The 22,927-nt window shown below is 45.8% G+C and overlaps 1 protein-coding gene across 7 annotated transcripts in view; it reads right to left on the bottom strand.

The window, feature by feature from the left end:
* Positions 1 to 22,927, bottom strand: part of DENND1A (DENN domain containing 1A) — a 512,100-nt gene that overhangs the window by 173,149 nt on the left and 316,024 nt on the right. For all 7 annotated transcript variants that reach the window (XM_030294533.1, XM_032595666.2, XM_032595664.2 and 4 more), the window contains one exon: positions 6,443 to 6,544. In XM_030294533.1, the coding sequence (XP_030150393.1) occupies positions 6,443 to 6,544 (102 nt within the window). The remainder of the gene's footprint in view (positions 1 to 6,442; positions 6,545 to 22,927) is intronic.

Raw genomic sequence — 22,927 nt, forward strand, 5'->3', positions numbered from 1 at the left:
CACCTCAGAGCCTGGAGCCTGCTTTGGATTCTGTGTCTCCCTCTCTCTTTTCACCGCCCCTGCTTGCATTCTGTCTCTCAAAAATGAATAAACGTCAAAAAAATTTTTTTTTGGATACAAAAAATGATGAAAGAAGTCTCTTATATTTACCCACATATTAACTATTTCTGGCACTCTTCCCTCCTTTATTGTTGAAGTTTCTTAATGGTTTCACTTTTCTTTTATCTGAAGAACTTCCTTTAATATTTCTCGTAGTGTTTGCTGACAGTGATTTTTCTCTCACTTTTTTCATCTGAAAAGGTCTTAAATTTTGTCTTCAATTTTGGAGGATATTTTCATCCTCTTGAAGGATATAGATTTCTAGGTTGATAAAAATTTCCCTTCATTACTTTACAAATGTCATTCCATTACCTTCTGGCTTATGTGGTTTCTTATAAGAAGTCTTCAGTCATTACTTCTTCCTTTTACGTAGTAATGTGTCTTTTTTCTCCAGCTACTGTTAAGCCTTTGTTTTTATCACTGGTTCTGAGTAATTATCATTCTGGGCTCTGGTTTTGTGTGGATCTACTATGCTTGAGGTTCCTTGAGCTTCTTGGAACTCTGAATTTACAATGTTCATCAAAAGTAAAGAAAAATGCTATAATTTCTTTAAATATTTTTTCTTCTGTCTTTCCCCACCTTCCTCTCCTTCTAGGATGATAAGCATTTTAATCCTCCTGATATTGTGCTATGGGTCCTAGAGGGTCTATTAATCTTTTCCAGTGTTTTCCCTTCCTCTGCCTCACAGTGGGTAGTTTTTATTCCTATGTTTTTAAGTTCATTGATCTTTTATGCTGTGGTGTCTAATATCCTCTTAATCCTATCAATGAAATTTTCACTCCAGGTATTCTGTTTTTCACCTCTACAAGTTCCTTTTCATTCTTTTTATGTTTTCTATTTCTCTTCTCAAATAGTTCAGGTCTTCCTTTAAATTCACGAGCATATTGATTTTAATCCTTTACATCTCAAGACCTTTGTCTAATTCCACCATTTCTGAGCTTCTTTACTGATTTTTCTCTTTGTTATGGGCTACATTTCTTCTGATCTCAACACTTCTCATATATTTAAAATAGGTTGCCAGATACTGTGAATGTTACACTGTTGTGTATGGATTTTATTGGCTTTTTTTTCTTTAAAGTAATCTCTACACCCAACATAGAGTCTGAACTCACAAACCTGAGATCAAGAGTGGATGCTCCAGTGACTGAGTCAGCCAGGTGCCCCTACTGTCTTCTTTTAAAGAGAGTTGTAGTTTATTTTGAGGGGAAGTTAAATTCCCTGCATATGAGGTTGAACCTCTCAAGGCCTTTTCTTTTTTTTTTTTTAATTTTTTTTTTAACGTTTTTATTTATTTTTGGGACAGAGAGAGACAGAGCATGAACGGGGGAGGGGCAGAGAGAGAGGGAGACACAGAATCGGAAGCAGGCTCCAGGCTCCGAGCCATCAGCCCAGAGCCCGACGCGGGGCTCGAACTCCCGGACCGCGAGATCGTGACCTGGCCGAAGTCGGACGCTTAACCGACTGCGCCACCCAGGCGCCCCAAGGCCTTTTCTTTTTAAAGAAATAGTTTTAAAACTTTTACTGAAGTTGAAATATACAACACACACATAACATTGGTGTTCAGCTTGATGAATGAATTCCTGCCCACGTAACTGGTACTCAGATTAAACAAGAGAGATTATGCTTCTCGAGGCTTGCTCTTAACCTCGGTTAGGGCCAGGCTAAAAGAATCCTTACCCTAGAGTGAACTTAGAGTCCTACCAAGGCATGGTCTCCGGGGGTCTCTAACGACTGTCCTCCTTGAACAGCAAGATCTCCCTCTGGCTGGTCAGAGCTTGTGTGAGCGAGAGTCTGTATGAGCTCCACCCTACACAGGGGCAGGTCAGTCTTTAGCACATTAGTCAAGAGGACTTGAGTCAGATTTCTAGAGCTCTTGTGATGAGCGCCTTCTTCCAGTCCGGTACTCTGACCCACAAATTTAAACCATCTCGCCCTTAAGCTCAGCTTTCTGACCCCTCGACTCAGCAAAACTGGTGTGCTTTGCTGGGGACCCCCTCCTGGCACCATGGTCCAGAAATGCCTCAAGGCAAAAAGCCAGGGGAATGGCAGGCCTCACCTCACTTGCTTCCTTTCTCTCCGGAATCGAAGTCCTGCGCGGCCTGTTGTCTAATATGTGAAAACTACTGTTTTTTAAAATTGTCCAGAGTTGTAGCTGTTAATGGTGGGAAGATAAAGCCAGTTCCAATTATTCCATCATGGCTAGAAGCGGGACAGAGGCCTCCTTCAGTAAAATTTCCAGCACGGGTGCCACATTTTGCAAGATTTCATCTACCAAAATAACCCAATCCATGTGTCCCTTCTGCCCTTCTATCTATCTATTCAGTGGCTGCTGCATCTCTGGGAAACAAAGATGAATAAAACCTGACTCCTGCCTTTAAAGAAGTCACAATTCACAGGAAAAGCCAGAAGTATATACTCAATTATACTGTTGGGTGAGAAGTAGAATTACACAAGTATAATTACACAATTATACAAGGGGCTATGAACACAAAGAGAAAGATATAGTGAAATGACCTGTAGAGGTGACGAAAGGTTTTATTTATTTATTTATTTATTTATTTATTTACTTACTTACTTACTTCTTTATTTATTTAAGTAGGCTCCACATCCCATGTGAGGCTTGAACTCACGACCCTGAGATTAAGGGTCTACCAACTGAGCCAGCCAAGTGCTCCAGGGAAGATTTTTATAGTTTTACATTTACAGTAAGTCTTGAAGATTGAGTAGGAGATTGGCGGGTGGGGCAGGACATTTGGGGCGGGGGGTGGGGGACTATATGCAAAGTTTGAAGTTATAAAATAACATGCAAGGTTTGCAGAACTAGTAACAGTTCCAATTATGCACGGAGTTTGGAGCTGGGAGGGGAGAGAGCTAAAGCTATCAGAAAAACACCCAGGAGAGTCAGAATATGAAAGAGGACCCTGAATGCCATGCTCATCGTAAATATCCATAAATCATCATCCATAATCATCATCACTAACTACCATCTATCACACTCATAGGATGTATGTTTTACATATATTATATACATTACCTTCAATTCGCACAACAACCTATGAGGAAACTAAGGCTCAGAGAGTCTAAGTAATTTTGATCAAGATCACACGGTTAGTACGTGGAGAAGCCAGGATTGAAACACGCGTCTGTCTGATTTCAAAGCCAACAAAAGGAATTCGCCTCTAAGCTATAGGCACTGGGAGGTAATGGGTTTTTGTTTCGTTTTGTTTTTTTGCTTGTTTGTTTCTGTTTTTTAATTATGTTCATTAATGGAGTAGTTTTAAGAGGGAAATACAGTTAAATTTATTTTTGGAAAGGCTGCTCTGGTGCAAGAGGAGGACAGGCTGGAGTCAGAGGAGCAAGTTCACAGGTTGGTGGCTAATGGTGTGGGGAGAAAACGAAGAGCCTGGATTAGGTGGTGGAGGGAGAACGGGAGAAGAGAATTTGACAAACGGCTGAAGAAGCAGAATCTGTCAGATGCCACAAACAAGCACCTCCAACCAAAGGGGAAATTGTGAGGTCAGCTGTGGACATGGCAGTGCCCTGCAAGTCCCGGCTCTGTGCTGAAGGCAAGGGACACGAAGATGCACAGCATGTGGTTTCTTCTCTCGAGGATGTGACAGTTCACACAGCCTTATGGGAGCAAACCGATGCATTCCCCGGAAACACAAATGCCTTACGGACCACATTCCCTATCCATTATTTGGAGTCTTTCATGGCTCTGGAGCCCCATGCTGAACACTGTTGTAGAACGTTCTCAACCCTGCCACAGACCTCGTTTTTGTGTAGGCAGAGGACTTTTAGGGAACATAACTGTCCTCCAACTCTGGCTGCAATGATTAACAACAATTTTATGAAAAACAAATGCAGGTACCATTTATTGAACACTAACAATACGTGAGCACTGTTCTAAGCATTTGAGGAACATAACCATCTTGTTTATTTGCTACAGCAATCCTAACTACAGGGCTCACACTCCTCCTTCCAACATGGGAGCCTGAGCTCAGAGAGAGAAAAATAACTTGCCTACATTCCTTTGGTTCCCCGAGACCACTGCAACGATCATTTAAAAAGCATCTTGGAATGTGCCATCTTCAGGAAGCCTCTATTTCCATCTCCCAAATTTTGTCATCCCTGGGCCCTTCTGTGCCTGATTCCTATTTCCCTTGTGACCCCTATTATGCTACATCGTGATATATATATATATATATATATATATATATATATATATATATATTTTTTTTTTTTTTTTTTTTTTTTAACATATCTGTTTCCCCTACTTTCCTCTTTGAAGGAAAGGACTAGATCTATTTCATCTCTGCTGTTTGATGCCCAGCACTGGGCCCGCACACGGCAGATGGGACCAGTCTACCCCACTGTTTCCTAGCTATCAGCCAGTCATTCTGGGCTGACCCAGGCCCCTGGCCATTCTTAGCATCTGATACCTCAGGCTCACTTACAAAATTCACTCAGGAACTGACAGGTCCATACATATGGCACCCATGGATTAAGGGGAAAGCTTTTCCCTAGGAAGGAACCAAGGTGGAAGCCACATATTCTTTGGACCAATGATTCAAACTATGGTCAGGAGGCCCTGAGATCCCAAGCCCATACCTTGTCCTGACACGAATAGGTAGCCTCATGGTGTCTGGTCCTTTCCTTTTTCCTGTTTCTGCCATCTGTTTGCCTCAGAAGGGGGCTGGGGGCAGGGTACAAGGAGAGGAGGCAGTGTGGGCTTTGGTGCCGTCCAATCTCAGCTCTGCCCTAGCCAGTCATATGACCTATAGCAGGGCATGTGCTCTCTGAGGCTCACCTGCCCTATGTAAAGGAGAGAACACCTACTCCACTGGGCTATAATGCTAACTGCATGCGATCCCTGAATGCAGACGGCCCCTAGAGAGGATGTGGGGCTTGGCAGCTCTCAGGAGAGACAGAGTTGGGTTCACTTCCTCGCTCCTCCTCTTTCTAGCTCTGGGCATGAAGCAGGAATAAGGAAAATGCCTTCCTCAGGGCAGTGTGAAGAGGAAATGAGGGGTCAGTACGAGCTCTTAGCATAGAGCTTAGCACATAGGAAGTCAATGAATGGTAGCCATTGTTTAATTAGACTACAAATGGAACATCTTTAAATTTTGTGTTTTTTTTAAGTTTTATTTGAGAGAGAGAGAGAGCATGCATGCACAAGAGCAGGGGAGTGGAGCAGAGTGGGCGCGGGAGGTGGGGAAGACAGACTCTTAAGCAGGCTCCACGCACAGCGCAGAGCTGGACACAGGGCTCAATTCCTGTCGGAATCATGACCTGAGCCAAAATCAAGAGTCAGACGCTCAACTGACTGAGCCACCCAGGTGCCCCAGAATATCTTTATGTAGCACAAATGACTTCGCCAAATCTTACACTGAGTTAAGAGTAGAGGAGTTTGAAACCACGTTGCAAGTTGTTCATCAACAAACAGCAGCATCTCTTCCAGACAGCTAACCCCAAAGTGCCACGGGGACCTCCGGCAGGAATGGAGCTCCACTTCCCATGACACAAACCCAGCAGCACAGACCCGATCCCACGTCAGCACATGGGGCCGGGAACATCTACCCCCTTCAGCCTGGAAGTCAGAATAACTTTATAGTTCCTCCAGCAGACAGAGCCATGGAGGTCACACCAGAAACGTCAAAACCCTATTTCCCAGTGAGCCCCAGTCCTCCTCATTCCTGTGGACGATGGGGGAGATTGGGTCTGCTTCGCACAGCTGCCCATGAGGCAGCCTGAGTAGCAACGTTGAGACAGGTAGGTGGTCAGGTGTCGGCATGGCAAATGTGGCAGCCGGTTGCTTTTGCTAAAGAGAGCCCACTATCTGTCTAGACGTTAGGTATTTAAGATTTATGGGACGGAGAGCCACATTCAGAGCACTGTCAGCAGATATCTTGCTACATGGGAAAATGGCTGCTTGATGATGGTCCAGGAAAGACATACAGATCTGAAGTGTCCCATATCGCTCACATAGAAAGCCCTCCGGGGTTGCTCAGGGGAAGCTGTGCTGTCCTCGGGACGCGGCAATATGCTGGAGAGGGGACGGCAAGTCCCCGAGGCTCCCACACAAAGAGGAGCTGACTAGACGCTGGGATCACTACACAGCCCCCCAGATGCATGTTATGAGAGCAAAGCAACTAAACAAAATGAACCACCCTCCAACTTTCCTTCACTGAGACAAAGGTGGCAGACGCAGCAGAGAAACAAACTGTAGTTCTTAGGCCAGAGGAAAACCACGAAAGTCTCCCCTCCTTTCCGTTCTCGAAAGTCATGTTCATGTCCACTGCCCGAACTCACGGGAGTCAGACCTCAAGAGCTCATTACCCACCACATCATTTGGGAGGCTCTGGAGGTCATCAAAGGGAGTTTCCAGGGTGTTGGTGTCCACGTTGAGGATCACGACATCATCCAGGGCCATGTTTCTGACTTTCTGCAAATAAAAAAATTCCGAAAGAAAAAATAATTGAAGCACCATGAGGACACGGATATTTCCACTGGCCCTCTCCGGGGAAGCGGAATAAGGAAGAACAGTGACATTTGCCAAGGCTCATTTTGTGGCAGGCCCAATGCTAGGTGGGTCACATCTCTTAGGCCTTTTAACTGTCACAAAAACTCTGGGGGCTCTACAGTCCCCCCCAAGTCCCAGCAGGGGAAAGGGTTTCACAAGAATGAAGATGACTAAGTTAATATGCTCAGGTCACACGGTTAGGAAGAGAGATCTTTACACCTCAACTTTTTTTCTTATCTTTTCTTTTTTTAACACTTGGAGCTATAGTCTAAAACTCTGGCTGCAGGAATTCTGATGTACAGCTAAGCCCAAATGACACCCTTCAATCTGTCCCCACTCACTTACCAAAAGCCACTTGCCCATCTCTCTTTTGGATCTTACCATTCTTGGGATGGAATATGGTAGATGGACTGGTGTTACCATGTCAACATTTCCCTTAAACATGGAGTAGGGAGGTCACGCTTTCAGTTGGGTCCCATTTTCCACAGAAACCTAGCAAGTCAGTCAAGGCTCAGAGGCTCTGGCCATGAGCCATTACTCTACTGGCGCAGTAATGGAAAAGATAAGGGAGACGTGCTTATTAGGTGCGCATGTTTGTGCGGGGAAGAAGGGATGGGTAAAATATGGAGAAAGGAAAGGCCCACCCTCTGGGAGCAGCTCTCCACAGTCTGCAGAAGTACAAGATTATGTGTAGCTTGAGTTCTTAATTTTTAATCACACTATTCACCCACTGCTAGAATCCTCCTCCATTTTTCTCCCGCCTACCCACCGCTCCCAATCTCATTCAACCCTCTTCTCCTGTCCAATATCAAAGCTCATTCCTTTAGAGTCTAGAACTTCACAACTGTTGTCTTTATCTCACTTGGCCCCAGTTAATTAGGAAGACCCTATCATTTGTGGTCAAAACTGGAACGCTTGTTGGTGTGAAAGAGGGCATATTATGCTAGGGCAGAAGACATCCAACGGGACGTACAGTCACCTTACATATATAAGCGATCAATTTATTAGCTACTCTCTGAGGCACTGAATATATCCGTGCAGGTATGTACTGCCCAGGGACGTCCCACCAGCCACCTGGGGCTGAAATCAGCTAAGCCGTGTGTCTGGGTCAGGGGTGGTGGCCGTGGAAGAGAGGAGATAGACGCCTTTTCCTTTTTTTTTTTTTTTTTTTTCTTTTTTTTTCAACGTTTTTTATTTATTTTGGGGACAGAGAGAGACAGAGCATGAACGGGGGAGGGGCAGAGAGAGAGGGAGACACAGAATCGGAAACAGGCTCCAGGCTCTGAGCCATCAGCCCAGAGCCCGACGCGGGGCTCGAACCCACGGACCGCGAGATCGTGACCTGGCTGAAGTCGGACGCTTAACCGACTGCGCCACCCACGCGCCCCTACGCCTTTTCCTAATTCATCGAAGAGAACTGCACAGCCTAGTGATGGGCCTGGACCATCCCGATGGCTGCTAAACCCCAGTCTCTAGGACATAGCCTGTACCTAAGTAAACGTTTTGAGATTCCTCCCAGCAGGAGGGTGGAGCTGAGCTGGTCAGAAGCCTCCTAGGGTTGAAAAATGGTCCCAGGTGGCAGAGTCCGGGAACCCTTCCACTTAACACACCTAAGAGCCTCAAACTCCTTTTGCTATTGAGTTTTCCACGCCACCAGGGGCTAGCCCGCAAGCCTTTCAATCCATTCGTCAACATTTCCTAAGTGCTCACTATGGGCTAAGAACCGCAGAGGAGAGACAAGATTCCCTGCCTACTTACAAGTTTATTCTCCCCTCCAAACATTAATTACAGAGTAAAACTTTTACAGAGTAAAAACTTGGCAGCAAACAGCCTTGATAATAATACAAATCACCAGGGTTTCATAAAGCACAACCCCCGTTTTTCAGATGAGAACGTTAAGACTCCTGGTGAACTGTCCGGGGCTCCACTGCCACCTCATTTTTCAGTCCAAAAAGTTTAAGACCTAGCAGTGTGCTGGCAGGAAGTTACAGAAATAGCCTCAACAACAATCTCTTTCACTCATATCACCCGTGGAGCTCACACACATTCTTTCATTGTCAACAACGTAGCTGGAGGCAAAGTATCACCATTCCCGTTTGCAGGAATGAGAAACTGAGGCTCAGAGAGGTGGAGTGGCTCGCCCCGGATTATGTGGCTACAGTTTGGCTACCTCATCCGTAAAACTGGTCCAATGACTGTGACCACCGTCCTCTAACCCCTGCCCCCCGGGCTGCTGTGAGGGAGTAGAGGTAATACGTGCACAGTGCCAGGCACACAGGATTTATAAATAGTGGTTGTTATTATTACTTTCATAATTCACACATCTGCTACAGCAAGTCTGAAAGCCGTAGTGCCAATGGCCTAAGGGCAAAAACCGTCTGGCCCCTTCTTGGAGGCTAATGGGCTCTCACCTCAAAAGCTGAAACACCAGAAATAGAACTGGAGAAGAGGCCACAAGGAACCCCAAAACTCAGCAGGGGACTCCAGGCCTGGAGGACTGCGCTGAGGGCCACTGCACCCCAGAACTACCTCTTCTGTCTCATCTGACCTTCTAAAATAGTCCCAAACAGAAGGGGGCAGGGGGCTTGGCCACTGGAGAGAAGCCTCGGGGGCTGAAAGGCCCAGCAAGAGGGATGTTGATTCTGGACCAGAATTGGGCGTTGTTTCTGTGTTCCCAGAGGGGCCCCAGCAGCACAGACCAGCCCTTGTGGGCTCTCCGCGGCCTGGGCTGGAACAGGCTTTTGATTTCTTCCCACTCCTGACTGGAGGGCCTGCCGGTTAAGCTGTGTGGAGTGTTTACTTTTTCAACAATGGCAGCAGGCTGAAGAAGAGGAAAAAACCTGGCCCTTTTTTCTGACTTAGCAGGCCAGGGTCCCCTTAGTAACCAAAATGCCCAAGCACCAGGCTCCAGGCAAGGAGCTGGGTCGGCACAGTTTCCTCTTACAGGACAAAGCTGCCCTCCTGGCAACAAGGCCTCTTCCAAAGAGGCTGGCGTAGACTCAAGGGCCTTCCTGAAGCTCAGTGTTCCCAAGGAAAGAATCGGAGGCCAGCTCAGCCGGATGGTGCCTTATCCCTGAAAGGCTCAAGGAAACAAGAGCAATGAAGAAAGGCCAAACCCTCCCTCGTCAACACACACACACACAAAACCAACCCCACAAAACCCTTCACACTGGGGTGGGGGTGGGAAGAGCTGGTGGAGGAGGAAGCTAGACCATTACTGGGAGCCAGCTCACTGAATCTCACTGAATCCCGACCACGCCAGGAGGCAGATACTACCATCTCCGTGGTAGGGATGAGAAAATAAGGCTTGGAGACGTCAAATAAACTGCCCCAAATCACACGGCTGGTGAGTGGCAGAGCTGACGTTCGAACCCGCTCTGACACGAAAGCCTCGTTATTTCTGAAGACGTCCCAAATCCAATCGCTCAGACCTCAGAACGAGTACCTGTAGGGCATGAAGCTATATGGATCCTCTCAGGGCCGAGCTTGCTCTTACACACAAAAAAACCACTTGCCTTTTGTATCATAAAAATCACATGGGCCTGTTCAAAAAAAAAGGGACAGACAAAAAATTTCAAAGAAGGAAAGTACAGTGACGCTCATCCCTCCATTTGGAGATCGTGTTTTGATGTCTCCTTCCATATCCTTTCACCTCAATCCCTACTTCAAAAACATAGTTAAAATAGTTCTTAATATTTCTTCCCGATTCTCTCTCATTACAATATAGGAATGCTCCACTTCATTAAAAACTTTGTAAAGATCACCGCTAATTGCTACAAAATGTTCCACTTCGTGGAAACAAACTCGACCAAGCCCCTCCCGTTGGCCGTTACCGCCGGTTTTTAAATAATTTTTATATAGGATATTGTCATGAAATTTGTAGGCATAACGCCTTGGGCTTTAGGACAGGTTCCTAGAAGTGGAATTTCCTTTCCACTTCTTAAAAAGTGTCCCTCTCAAATTCGACTTTGAGGGAGATATCTTTACTTCCAATTATTTTAAAGTCATTTTATCCACAGCTTGTGTTTCCTACTCTAAGTGAAGAAAAATCAGCAAAGACACGAGCAGATGTCAAAATAGTCCTCCAAAAACCCTACCCAATTAAAACACTTACGAGTACCGCGGCACACCGAGACAGCTCTCCGGTAGCTTGTCCCACCAACACGTTCCCTCTCTTTTTAGTTACAACATATGCCAAAGCTCCTGCCAGCTGCAAACCCTCCCCCCACCAGACTCTATAGGCTTTTTCTCAGAATGAAAAAAAAAAAATACTGACATGCACACCGACTTTCCAAATGGCATTTCTTGCACAGAGAAACACACAAAAATGGCATCCTCCCATAAATATTGTTAATCAAAAATGTCTTTCTCTTTATGCTTTGTCACAGACAGACTCAGCCTGACCCCGGCCTTTCAGGACAGGGGAGGGGAACATCATAGTCGGGAGGTGGTGGGGGCAGCAGAGGGGTTGGGTTCTAACACACAGGCTTCACTTAAGGATTGCCCCCTACCTCCAGGGCTGCCTTAAGGCAATTCACTCAACCTCCAAAATCCTCCAGGTTTTCATCTGTGAAATGGGGTTCAAGATAGTACCCCTCACAGATCTGCTGGGAGGATTGGATAAGCGAATGTACGTGGAAGAGTCGGCAGGATTCCAGGGACACCCGAACAGGCATTCATCAAACAGTGGCTCTCCTGCCTGTCTGTTCCCTTTCCTTTGATGGTTCCTGAGAACTCAGCAAAGCCTGGCCAGCCTCACTGCAGAGGGCCCCGGCTGGCAGTAAGTTTGCCTTTCCCTGTGCTGCCCTGAGGTCATTCCTACAACCAGAATAATATGCCAACCTAGAGTTATTTATAGAAGTATTCAATTCCTCCCCTAGTCCACGGGCTTCTTAGGGTAATAAGACAGAGAGCTCTACACTGGCAGCTCCTACTCCAGCACTTGGCCCACAGGAGGCAATTCCTGAACGAACGAATGAATGAATGAATGAATGAACAAACGGGAGGCACCAGAGGCGAGAGGTGAACACAGGATCTGGAAGCCAGTCTGTGAGTTCCAACCCAGCTTTAACACTCACCAGCTGTACAAATGTGGGCATTTCACTCTCTCTGTGCCCCCTGTGTCATCCTCTATATACTGCAGGTGACAACAGTGCCTCCCTCATAAGAATGTGGTAAGGATTAAACGGGTTAACATTTTTTTTTTTTTAACGTTTACTTATTTTTGAGACAGAGCATGAATGGGGGAGGGGCAGAGAGAGAGGGAGACACAGAATCTGAAACAGGCTCCAGGCTCTGAGCTGTCAGCACAGAGCCCGACGCGGGGCTTGAACCCACGGACCACGAGATCGTGACCTGAGCCAAAGTCGGACGCTTAACCGACTGAGCCACCCAGGCGCCCCAACATTTTTAAAGTGGTACAGTGGCACCTGGCACACGAGAAGCTCAAGATAAGTGAGCTTTATTTTGTTAAATAAAAATGAACAATCACTTGGGGCACCTGGCTGGCCCAGCTGGAAGAGCATGTGACTCTTGATCTCAGGGTTGTGAGTTCAATCCCCATGTTGGGTATAGAGTTTACTTAAAAATAAAATCTTTAAAACAACAACAACAACAACAATCTTTTGAGGGTGGTGGGAATATTCTATATCTTTACTGTGGTTTATTTTGTTAAATAAAAATGAACAATCACTTGGGGCACCTGGCTGGCCCAGCCGGAAGAGCATGCGACTCTTGATCTCAGGGTTGTGAGTTCAATCCCCATGTTGGGTATAGAGTTTACTTAAAAATAAAATCTTTAAAACAACAACAACAACAACAACAACCTTTTGAGGGTGGTGGGAATATTCTATATCTTTACTGTGGTGGTGGTGATTTCACAAATGTATGAAACTGTCAAAATTCATTAAATTGCATGCTTTAAATAGATGGTCTGCACATAAACTGTAACCCAATGAAGTTGATAAAAACATTAGTACTATGTCCAGAACAGAGAATAAAATCAGAAAAGATGGCAAAAAATTAATAATGCACGAATGGTGAATGAATGCCATCTGACAAGGTCATTTGTCCCTGCTACATTCAGATTTGCAGCTGAGTTTGGCTCCCTGTTCCTTCTTTTCTTTTGTCTAGCTCAGGAATTTTTTTTTTTTAACTTTGCTTTTCCACTCATGACCTCTTAGGATAAACATAAAAATCCAATGCCCCTAGAGATTCTAGTATACTTCTCTACATTAAAGTGGAATCTATTTGAGAAACACTCTACCTTTGGTGTTTCCCCTGCAACCAAGACTTTATTGAGCCTCACTTTCTAAAACTGGTGGTCTGAAAACAATGGATTTCCTCCCCTAACATAGAAAGTAGTGACACTAGTTCAAACCACACCAATACCCCCCACAGATGGGGATGATCCTGCCTGTCCAAGGAAGGGATTGGACAACTAGTGACAAAAGTTAGGACCCAACAGAAGCCTGTAAGATGAAAAGCAAGGGTTTGCACTGGCAGTGTAATCCAGGGGATTCAAAGAGTGGTCAGGAGAATGTGATACTTCCCTGGCTGAGGAAGCTAGGAGCAGGATGTGGAGGAAAGCTGGTCCTAGACATTGAGGAGCAGGGGCCCAGCTCCACTCAGCCTCTTCAGCTGAGCGTTGGGCTGGCTCCCTATCTAGGGTGGAGGTCGGCGAACCAGCATGCAGTGCATTTTTATTCTTGTCCTTCCAGTAGGACCATCGCCAGGGCAGAGCCGGGGCATATATGTCTCTGCCTCTCCAGTGCCCAGCGCGGTGCCTGACGCAGGGCAAATGCTCGTGAACCGGAGAGTAAACTAATACTGTGGCTGGACCCACTCTGCTGGGAGGCAGCCTGGAAGCAGATGTCAGTGTAAAGCCCAAATGGACAACGTAAGCCCAAAGTAAGCAAAATGGAATTTGCTCAGGGAAGTGAGAGGGGAATAAGAATAATGATGGCAATGACAATAATTATGTGAAATTATCATGATTAATTAGTGTAGAATTAACTCATAGTTGACACAGGAAGTAAGATAGGAGTTAACACGGTGGTTAAAACCGTGGGCTCCGGAATGAGACGGTCAGATTCAAGCCTTGTCTCTGTGACTGTGTAACCTCCAGCAAGCTCTTTACCTCTGAGTCTCAGTGTTCGTATCTTTAAGATGGGAATACTACCTACCGCACAGACGACCTGTGAGGGTTAAGTGATACAACGTGTGTAAAGAATTAACACAGCACCTGACTGCAGTGGGTGAGCAATACATGGGGGGTGGGGAGGAACAGAAGTGAGTTTCCATCCTTGCAATTTCAAAGTTATGCCAATAAAATAGATTAGAGCTGCAAGACTGTAAGAATTTAATTTTTTAAAGCATGTTTATATATTTATTTTTTGAGAGACAGCGAGAGAGAGCAAGCTGAGGAGGAGCAGAGACAGAGGGTGAGAGAAATCCCAAGCAGTCCCTGTGCTGTCAGCACAGAGCCCCATGTGGGGCTCGAGCTCACCAACTGTGAGATCATGACCTGCGCCGAGATCAAGAGTCGGACGCTCGGCCAACGGAGCCACCCAGGTGCCCCAAGACTGTAAGAATGTAAACTGATTTTCAGACCAAAGGCAGAAGCTAGTAAGATTTCAGTCTGATGATTTTGTGCTATTACAATTCAAACCACCACCAATCTAGTGTTCTTTTCCTGGCTTGGTCTCAGGGATATGAGCACATTCTCTGGAGCGTCTGCCTCAGGCTGAATTCCCAACTCTGCCAGTTACAGCTGTGCTACCGCATGCAAACCCCTTAAGCTCCCTGTGCCTCAGTTTACTCATCTGTTCAATGCGATTCAAACAGGACACCGGGAATAATGGTTACCTTTGGGTCAGAGGGAGAATGACTACAAGAGGACACAAGAGGAGCCTCTGGGGGACTGGTAACGTTGTTTCTCAATCTGGTGGTGGTCGCACGGGTGTACCTGCCTTGTAAACACAAATCTCGCTGTGCACTTCGGATGAGCGTGCTTTGCCCTATCCATTTCATATTTCAATAGTATGTAGACAAAAAGCAAATAACATGGACTTCACTGGATTGTTATGGTGATTAAACGAGTTAAAATATGTATAAGTACTTAGGATAATGTTTGGTATATAATAAACACCGGGTGGTTATTATTATTATGAAAAACAAAGTAACAGTAATTATTTTGATAAAAAGGATTCACTCTAGAATGTATTTCACTGTCAGAAAAATCTATCCGTAGGGGCGCCTGGGTGGCTCAGTAGGTTGAGCGTCTGACTCTGGATTTCAGCTCAGGTCATGATCTCCTGGCTCGTGGGATCAGGCCGTGCGTGGGGCTCTGCGCTGACAGCACGGAGCCTGCTTGGGATTCTCACTCTCCCTCTCTCTCTACCCCTCCCCTACTCACACTTTCTCTCTCTCAAAATAAATAAACGTTTCTTAAAAAATTAAAAAAAGAAAATCTATCTGTAGAAGTCGACACCTCCAGGGTACATGTTACTTCTTCAATCTGTCCTGTTGCTTCTCCAGTGAGGATCGAAGCAGCAACGTTATCTGCGTACCTTCCGAGAGACCCCCGTGGTCCTGTGACAGCTCGGTTTGGGGGAGCAGCAGGACCAAGTGGAAGAAGCAGGAGTCATGTGGACTGGGCTTTGGGTTTTATCTTCTTTAATTACTGCAAATGGGACCCAGGGCAGGGAATTTAAATCTCGTTGAACCTCAGGTTCTTCGTTTATAAAATGTGGTTATCACCACATACTTAGCGTTGTGAGAAGATTAAATAACCAGGAAAAAAAAAGAAAAGAAATATTTGTTTGGCAACAGCATGTCCATGTTCCCATCTGACCTGGGCACTGGCCTTGACCACAGGCAGGCCTAACCCCTGCTGCAGTGACCTCTGAGGTCTGCAAGCCTAGTCGCCTCTCCCCAAGGCTGAGGCAGCACCTCTGAGACCAGCAACTAGAGCACCAAGCAAAGGGGACAGGTCCAGACAAGGTCCTTCCTGCAAGGACGTCTTGTTTCAAGATGACGCAGCATCTTCCCGGATCAGAACACAAAATGCTCTGCTTTGGCTCCAAGAAAGTCTAGTCTTTGTCCCTCCGGGAGGGAGGCAAACTGATATGGCTTCTGACACTATGTCTCCCTTAAGCCTGACTGCTCAGCCACTGTTTTAATTTTGGAAGGTAGCGAATATGGCTCTTCCATCTTAATAGGGTGTTAATCCAAACGTTATACCACATGATCGATGCTGGGTTCGTGCAGTCCCCTCTTAGGCCAACCATGTGCCTGACAGGCCAAGCCACAGCTAGGCTGACAGAGGGCCGGCACGGGCCGGGGACTGGGGCACACGCTCTGCCTCCATCATCGTACGGGCTCTTACAACAACGACGTGAGAGCTGTTAGCTGGTGTGGTCCTCCCACGTCCCAAACCTTTCTGAGTACCATACAATGCAATGCTCATGACACCCCCGTGGAGAGAAGGAAATTGAGGCTCAGGGAGGAAAAATAGCTGGTCCAAAGTCGTAGGGCTTAGAGGCAGTGGTGTTACACACTGCAAGCAGCTGAACACCAACGCCCAGTTACCCAGTGCATCTTATTAATTGTTCTGCCACTGTTTCAACCAACAAGCATATTGAGCAACTGTAACTTAGCGGAAGTTTGTCAAGCACGTAGCAGAAGAATCAAGCCCTTCATAGCTCGAGGGTTGGCCCAGACTCCATTAAAATTCCCCAGGGAGAGGGTTTTCTGCAGAATATCATACCCATTTGATGGATGAAGAAACTGAGCCTAAAGAGAGTAAATGGTTTGCCCATGTTCTTACAACGTGGTGTGTGTCAGAGAAAGGATTTGAATCTGGGTTCCACGTGCCAATGTTCTTTCCACTATACAGCACATATAAAATGTGCTCAAATGCATGCGCATATATATGAGCACATAACAAAGAACAGCATGGGAGCTGGTGGCCTCCTAGGAAGAAAGGAAAGAGAAATAAAAGGGAAAGTGGAAAGGACAAGAAGAGGAAAGGCAAACCTTCAGGTACTCTAAACTCTTTATTCCCTCCTGAAATCTCAGATATACACAGAGGCAAGAGTGACATTTTCCTTCCCTTCCTCAGGCCCCAAAGGTCACTGAACTGCCAAGCGGTTGATAAACGCAGTGGTTTTTCTTTGGAGCCAGGAGTCACTGATTTGCTCCTTCCTGCTCCACAAAATTAAAAATCTAAGCCCGACAGTTCAGAGGACCCCTGAAAACACCGCTGGAATTTCCCAGTGTGCTTTAAACAGAAACAGAAGCTTGACAGGGGAGGGAAGTGGTGTAAGCCCCTCACAGGTCAGGCCAAATCCACTCCTCACAAGGTAATAAGCACTGACTCTCATTAACAAGTCCAAGGATTTTCAACCCGGGTCAGCACAGAGCTTTTTCTCCAATGGGCCATTTTTCCTTTCTTGACCATACATCTCCTGAGCATTCATTCACTCACTCACCCATTCATTCACTCATTCAGTCAGTCATATGTCAGTCGGTCATTCACGTCAACTCCATGCTAGGTGTTAAGGACAGAGAGATAATAAAGCATGATCTCTGAACTGAAGAGGCCCTCAGCCTACCTACGAGACGGCCTGGATAAAGAGTGGTGAGGTAAACTATAACCAAATGACCTAAGAAAAGGCACAGCCGGGGTGCCTGGGTGGCTCAGTCAGTTAAGTGTCTGACTTCGGCTCAGGTCACGATCTCGAGGTGTGAGAGTCAGAGCCCCATGTCGGGCTCTGTGCTGACAGCTCGGAGCCTGGAGCCTGCTTCCGATTCTGTGTCTCCCGCTCTCTCTGCCCCTCCCCCGCTCGTGCTCTGTCTCTCAAAGATAAACATTAAAGAATTTGAAAGAGAGAGAGAGAGAGAGAGAGAGAAAGAAAGAAAGAAGAAAGAAAGGAAAAAGAGAAAGAAAAGAAAAGAAAAGAAAAAAGAAAAGAAAAGAAAAGAAAAGAAAAGAAAAGAAAAGAAAAGAAAAAAAGAAAAGAAAAGAAAAGAAAAGAAAAGGCACAGCAATGTACAGGGGAAGAGAGCATCTCTATTCACACGGAACTTGCTCGATTTCCTCTGCTGGATGGTCCAGGGCCCAAGGTCAAAAAGTCACGAGGTTGGTGTCCTGGCTCTTTCGCTCACTAGCCAGGTAGCTGCGGGCGCGGCACTTCACCTCCCTGGGTATCAGTTTTCTTCCGTGTGACACGGGAGTCACTGTCCTTAGCCTCAGGACTGTCGAGAAGACTAAAGGTTAAGCAGGGCACGTATCTCACAGAGGGCCAGCTAGAAGGCAGGTAGGTGCCAGCAGCCTCTGTGAGAGCCCGGTTCTGCCAGTTCTCCCGGCAGCGCACTGGACAAGTCCGCCCTTGGGCTGGTGGTGTTTTGCCTCCAACTGAAGCACCCTCCCTATGCTGGAGACTCCGCTTTCTCATCTGTGAACAGAAGACGAGGAAGGCCTGTTGCAAAGCACGAACGAGAGACGAAGTGTGGAGCCCTGGGTGAGACGCGAAGACGGCCCGAAGGTCGCTGTCATCATCTCCGTCCCACGAGGCCCTGCTCTTCCACAAAACCTTCCTGATTGTTCCTGTCCCACAGCACACTGCCTTCTCAAAGGCCTAAGCGCCAAGCACGGTGGACAATACGGGGCTGGGCCCTCAAAAAACGAAAACGAAAATAAAACTTGTTTAGTGACGTCTCCGTTTCATGCTGCCCCTATCACTTTTCCTTTATTTTCATTAACTTATTTTATTTATTTTAGAGAGCAAGAAGGGGAGTGGGGAAGAAGGGCATGGGACAGGGAGAGGGAGCGGGAGTGTGTATATGTGGGGAGAATCTTAAGCGAGCTCCATGTTCATCGTGGAGCCCGACACGGGGCTCAATCCCAGGACCCTGGGATCATGATCTGAGCCCAGATCAAGAGTCAGACGCTCAAGTAACTGAGCCACCTAGGTGCCTCTTCTTTTTAGATTTTATTTATTTTTTATTTTTTCCATTTTATTTATTTCAGAAAGAGAGAGAGAAACCAAGTGGGGGAGAGGGGCGGAGGGAGAGAGAGCACTCTGCCTTTAAAATAACTGTTTTGGGGCGCCTGGGTGGCTCAGTCGGTGAAGCATCCGACTTCGGCTCAGGTCATGATCTCACAGTTCCTGAGTTCGAGCCCCAGATCGGGCTCTGTGCTGACAGCTCGGAGCCTGGAGCCTGCTTCGGATTCTGTGTCTCCCCCTCTCTCTCTGCCCCTCCCCCGCCCACTCTCTGTCTCTCTCTCTCTCTCTCTCTCTCAAAAACAAGTAAACATTAAAAAAAATTTTTTAAATAACTGTTTCAACCTTACTATATCCACAGATACTGCACTAAGGCTTACTACTGTCATCTATAAAGTATAATATAAACACTATTATTTTAAGATACCTTATTTCATCTGATCCTCAGAGCAGTCCCATGGAACAGGCATGATTATTCCCATTTTATAGCACAGAAGACTGAAACTCTTGCACCAGGCCCCGGGGTAACAACAGAGCCACGACTAGAGCTTGGGGTTGTCCGACCCCAAAGCCCAGTGGTCTCCTTCTCCAGTCTGTGCAGTCCCTTCCACTTTCCTGGCTTAGCAAAGACCGGACAGTGACGAGGTCACATATTTATTTTGTAACCTTCGTGGATAGACTTACCAGAGGCCAGACACCTAACAGCAAACAGACCCTAAAAGTTGGACCAGTATCGTGTTCTTCTTTTGTATACACTAAACCACTTCACACAATGAAATAACTGGGTTTGGATTCTGGTCCTGTCATTTTTAGCAATGTGACTTTGGACGGGTCACTTAACCTCTCTGTGCCCAAATTTCATCATCTGTAAAAGGGGGCCACCACTATTGGAACACAGGCTTGCTGTGAAATTAAATAATGTGTGCAATGTGGCTGGCAGTATTTCAAAAACAGCATCCGTCCAATTTGAAACCGTGAAACTTGAATTTAAGAGTTTCACTGGGGGTATAAGGGGACGTTGATTCCCTAGTCCCAAAATGGTTTGGGGTCACCCTCCCATAAAACAGGACCTCATTCCTCCCACACAACTGCCACTTGCCATCATTCATTCATCACTAGGCACAGAAAACCTGGACTCCCATCTCCACCTGCCTTTTATTTGAAATGTCAATTTTTAAAGAGTGGAGAGGTTGGAAACCCAATTTAACAAGCACGCTGAAACATTGTTTATTGCCCCCATAAACATGGCTTAGTGAGAATTACGGACTTAATCAGAGTGAACTTATCTCCCGGTGAAAAGGAACACTTTAAATTTCAGAAATGGCACCTTCACTGTGAAAATCTCTTAACTTTTCAAACAAACTACAGGGGGTCTTAAACATATGGGCAGTAAAGGGGCAGCCATTACTGTGATTTGTCTTGCCCAAGAGCCAAGGAGCCCTAAAGGTCCATAACAACTTTAAGATCTAGGAAAAGTGTTTGGAAAATCATATTCAGGAGACACGTCTCTAAAAACACCCAAATGGTCTGCCGAGTGGGAAGTAATGCCTGTAGAGAGGCTCGGGATGGCCCAAGAGGACGGACCCCGGAGTCATTAGAACAGGGGCTATTTAACACAGCACTGAGAAAGCAAAGTTTTCCTCCTACGTGTAAGATTAAGCATTCAGCAATACGTAATACTTTGGTGACCTGCTTTTCGGAAAAGAGGTGTTACATAAATCACAAAGGCTGCTAACCGGTCTGTGCGTGCGTGCATTTAAACCATTCCAGAGGATGAGGTTCTGTGAACCCCAACTTCCCAATGTGAAGCTTCACCAGGGCTGCTCTGATCATTCCAGGAAAGCTTTTCATAAAGACGCCCCATTTTGCAGAGAATGTATCAGCCTGGCTGCCAGAGGCAGGAAAGGCAACAGATATAAAATTTTATTATTTCAATGCCCCAGTAGCAGCCAGGAGGACTTAATGAAATCGCCAAGATTTACAATCTGAAATAGCTATTGCACAGACAGATATGGTTAAGGGAGCTGCGCCCTCTGACCTTTCAACCCTTTGATCCTCACACAGCAGGTGGCCTAGAGCCCCCTCCTGGGCATCTTCCCTCTCTTCCGACACTGCCGAACCTTGATGTGCAATAAGCCTGACCCTACACAGGTGACTCTCACGGTGCTTATCACCAGCAGCTGCTGCTAATGGAATGGCCCAAATCATTTGGCCTCGAGATTCTAGCTCCGAGACGGGGGGAGAGAAGAGTCGGCTGCTCAGTGTCCAAACGGTGGGTGCCAAAATGATGCTCGATAATTCTGCCCCGAGTCCAGTTGTTTGGCAATGCTTAACGATGTCATTACAAAAAAGCTGTCCTAGAAATGGAACTCTCTCTCCTCCGATTTATACTTTGAGTTAGGGGAGAAAAAAAAAAAATCACCTTTTAAAAATAAATCACAAATCTCAAAAAAAAAAAAAAAAAAAAAAAAGAAAATCAACCCCGAAGTCCCAAATGCATCTCTCAGAACTTCCCTAAAACCATGTGCAGCAAATTTATACCAATGAAAATCAAAACAATTTTTGGAAACCTAAAATTGACTGTTTTCAGTTCCATGAAATTTCATTTAAAAAGCCCCATATGCCAAAATGTCCAAATTCTCTTATTTTTAAAAATTGGGATGACTTCCAAACTCATAGCTATCTTTTTCTTCCTTTTTTTTTTTTTTCTTCTAAAGCTAGGGATGGGTAATGTGCATATGTACTTATCAAGCTTCATAATTTAACCCATTCGGTCAGTACAAAATATCTGCAATAAAATGCTGAAGAGGCGGGATATAAATTTATTACCATCGAATCATTTAAAAACGATAGATGCCAAAGCTTAACAGGTATTATATTTGGTTAAAGCCATGTCCAGGCCCCTGGGCAGCCCCAGCCTGCGGCTTTTAGTTTCTGTCAGATATTTGTGTCTATGGAGGGAAGAATTTTACGCAGGACACATAAACCACTCTGTGGGATACTGATAACTTCCAAACACACAAGGAAACTTTAGCGCCACTGTTGATCAGGAAGAGCTCTGAGCCAGTGTTTTACTTCTAACAAATATAATGCGGTGGCCCCACTCTACCTGCAAAGGCCAGAGCTTAGGTCATTAACGTCCGAATCCAAAGGCAAAGAAAAAACTCCTTGTGTAGCCCACATGGCGTAGATCTTAAATATTCAACTTTAAATGCATTTTGAAATCAGCTGAGAATCAAACAATATGTAAAGAGAGGTTTACAGACTCCAATTTTAGTCACACTTTTCTCTATGGGCGTTTAAGTTTAGTACAGAAAGCAGTTTATGGAGAAATCAGTTTAGCAGGGGGGAAAAAAAAGGTACGGTTACTACATCAGAGTTTGACCGCTTTGCACAAAATTAGTACTAAGCTATCTTCTTCACAGATGCCTACTAGAAACACTTTATTAATAATAGTATCTACCATCCAGTGAGGGTCTACTAACATGCATGGAACGTCAGCCATGTTACTTCTAGCTGTCATCACTTTAAGGCAGGTGTCCCATTTCACAGATGGAGGTGTTAAGGCACACACGCACAGGAGTTCAGTGACTTGCCCGTGTCACACTTAGATAAATGGTGGAGCTGGGATTCAAACTTAGGTTCACTGCCTACCCCAAAAGCCCATGGTCCACCCATGTCTTCCCCCTAAAAGCAAAAGAATAACACGCAATAATCTGTGCAGAAAATGCCAGATTCCAGCCTGCTCACCTATTGCCACGGCCCATTTAAAGGCCTTCCGAATCAATTATTTTAGGTCATTAAGAGGAAGTTTAATTTGGTTGACAAACACCCCTACTGGGGTGACCTCACATATCAACAACAAATGTCTGATGGTCACAAACTCGGACTGTGAGTCTGTGGAGCATGGTGTTAAACAAAACCACATGTGCCCGGATTCCAAGTGGGATCTGCCTAGGCCAAGGGTACGGCTCTTCAATCATCACGAGACTGGTCTCTGAGCTCCCACAACAGCCCCGCCCCTATTCACTTCCAAGGACTTTAAGAAGTCACCAGTCCCATGTGGCTCTGCTCAGTTAAAAGTGCCTTTGAGTTAATGTCAATTTAGAAAAAGTCACTCACTAAAAAATACAAAAGGAAGCTGAAAAAGAGGGCAGAGTCAAACTTAGGTAGATGCCTTTTAACTAGCTTTAAAGAAGATTTCTCGGTTCTACACAAATATCGATACACATATAGCCCCTTCCATTTATTTGGCACCTACCATGCGTCAGGTACCAATTCCCTCACTTGCTCCTCA

This window comes from Lynx canadensis, chromosome D4 (genome assembly GCF_007474595.2).
Source record: "Lynx canadensis isolate LIC74 chromosome D4, mLynCan4.pri.v2, whole genome shotgun sequence".
In the NCBI taxonomy this organism is placed as follows: domain Eukaryota; kingdom Metazoa; phylum Chordata; class Mammalia; order Carnivora; family Felidae; genus Lynx; species Lynx canadensis.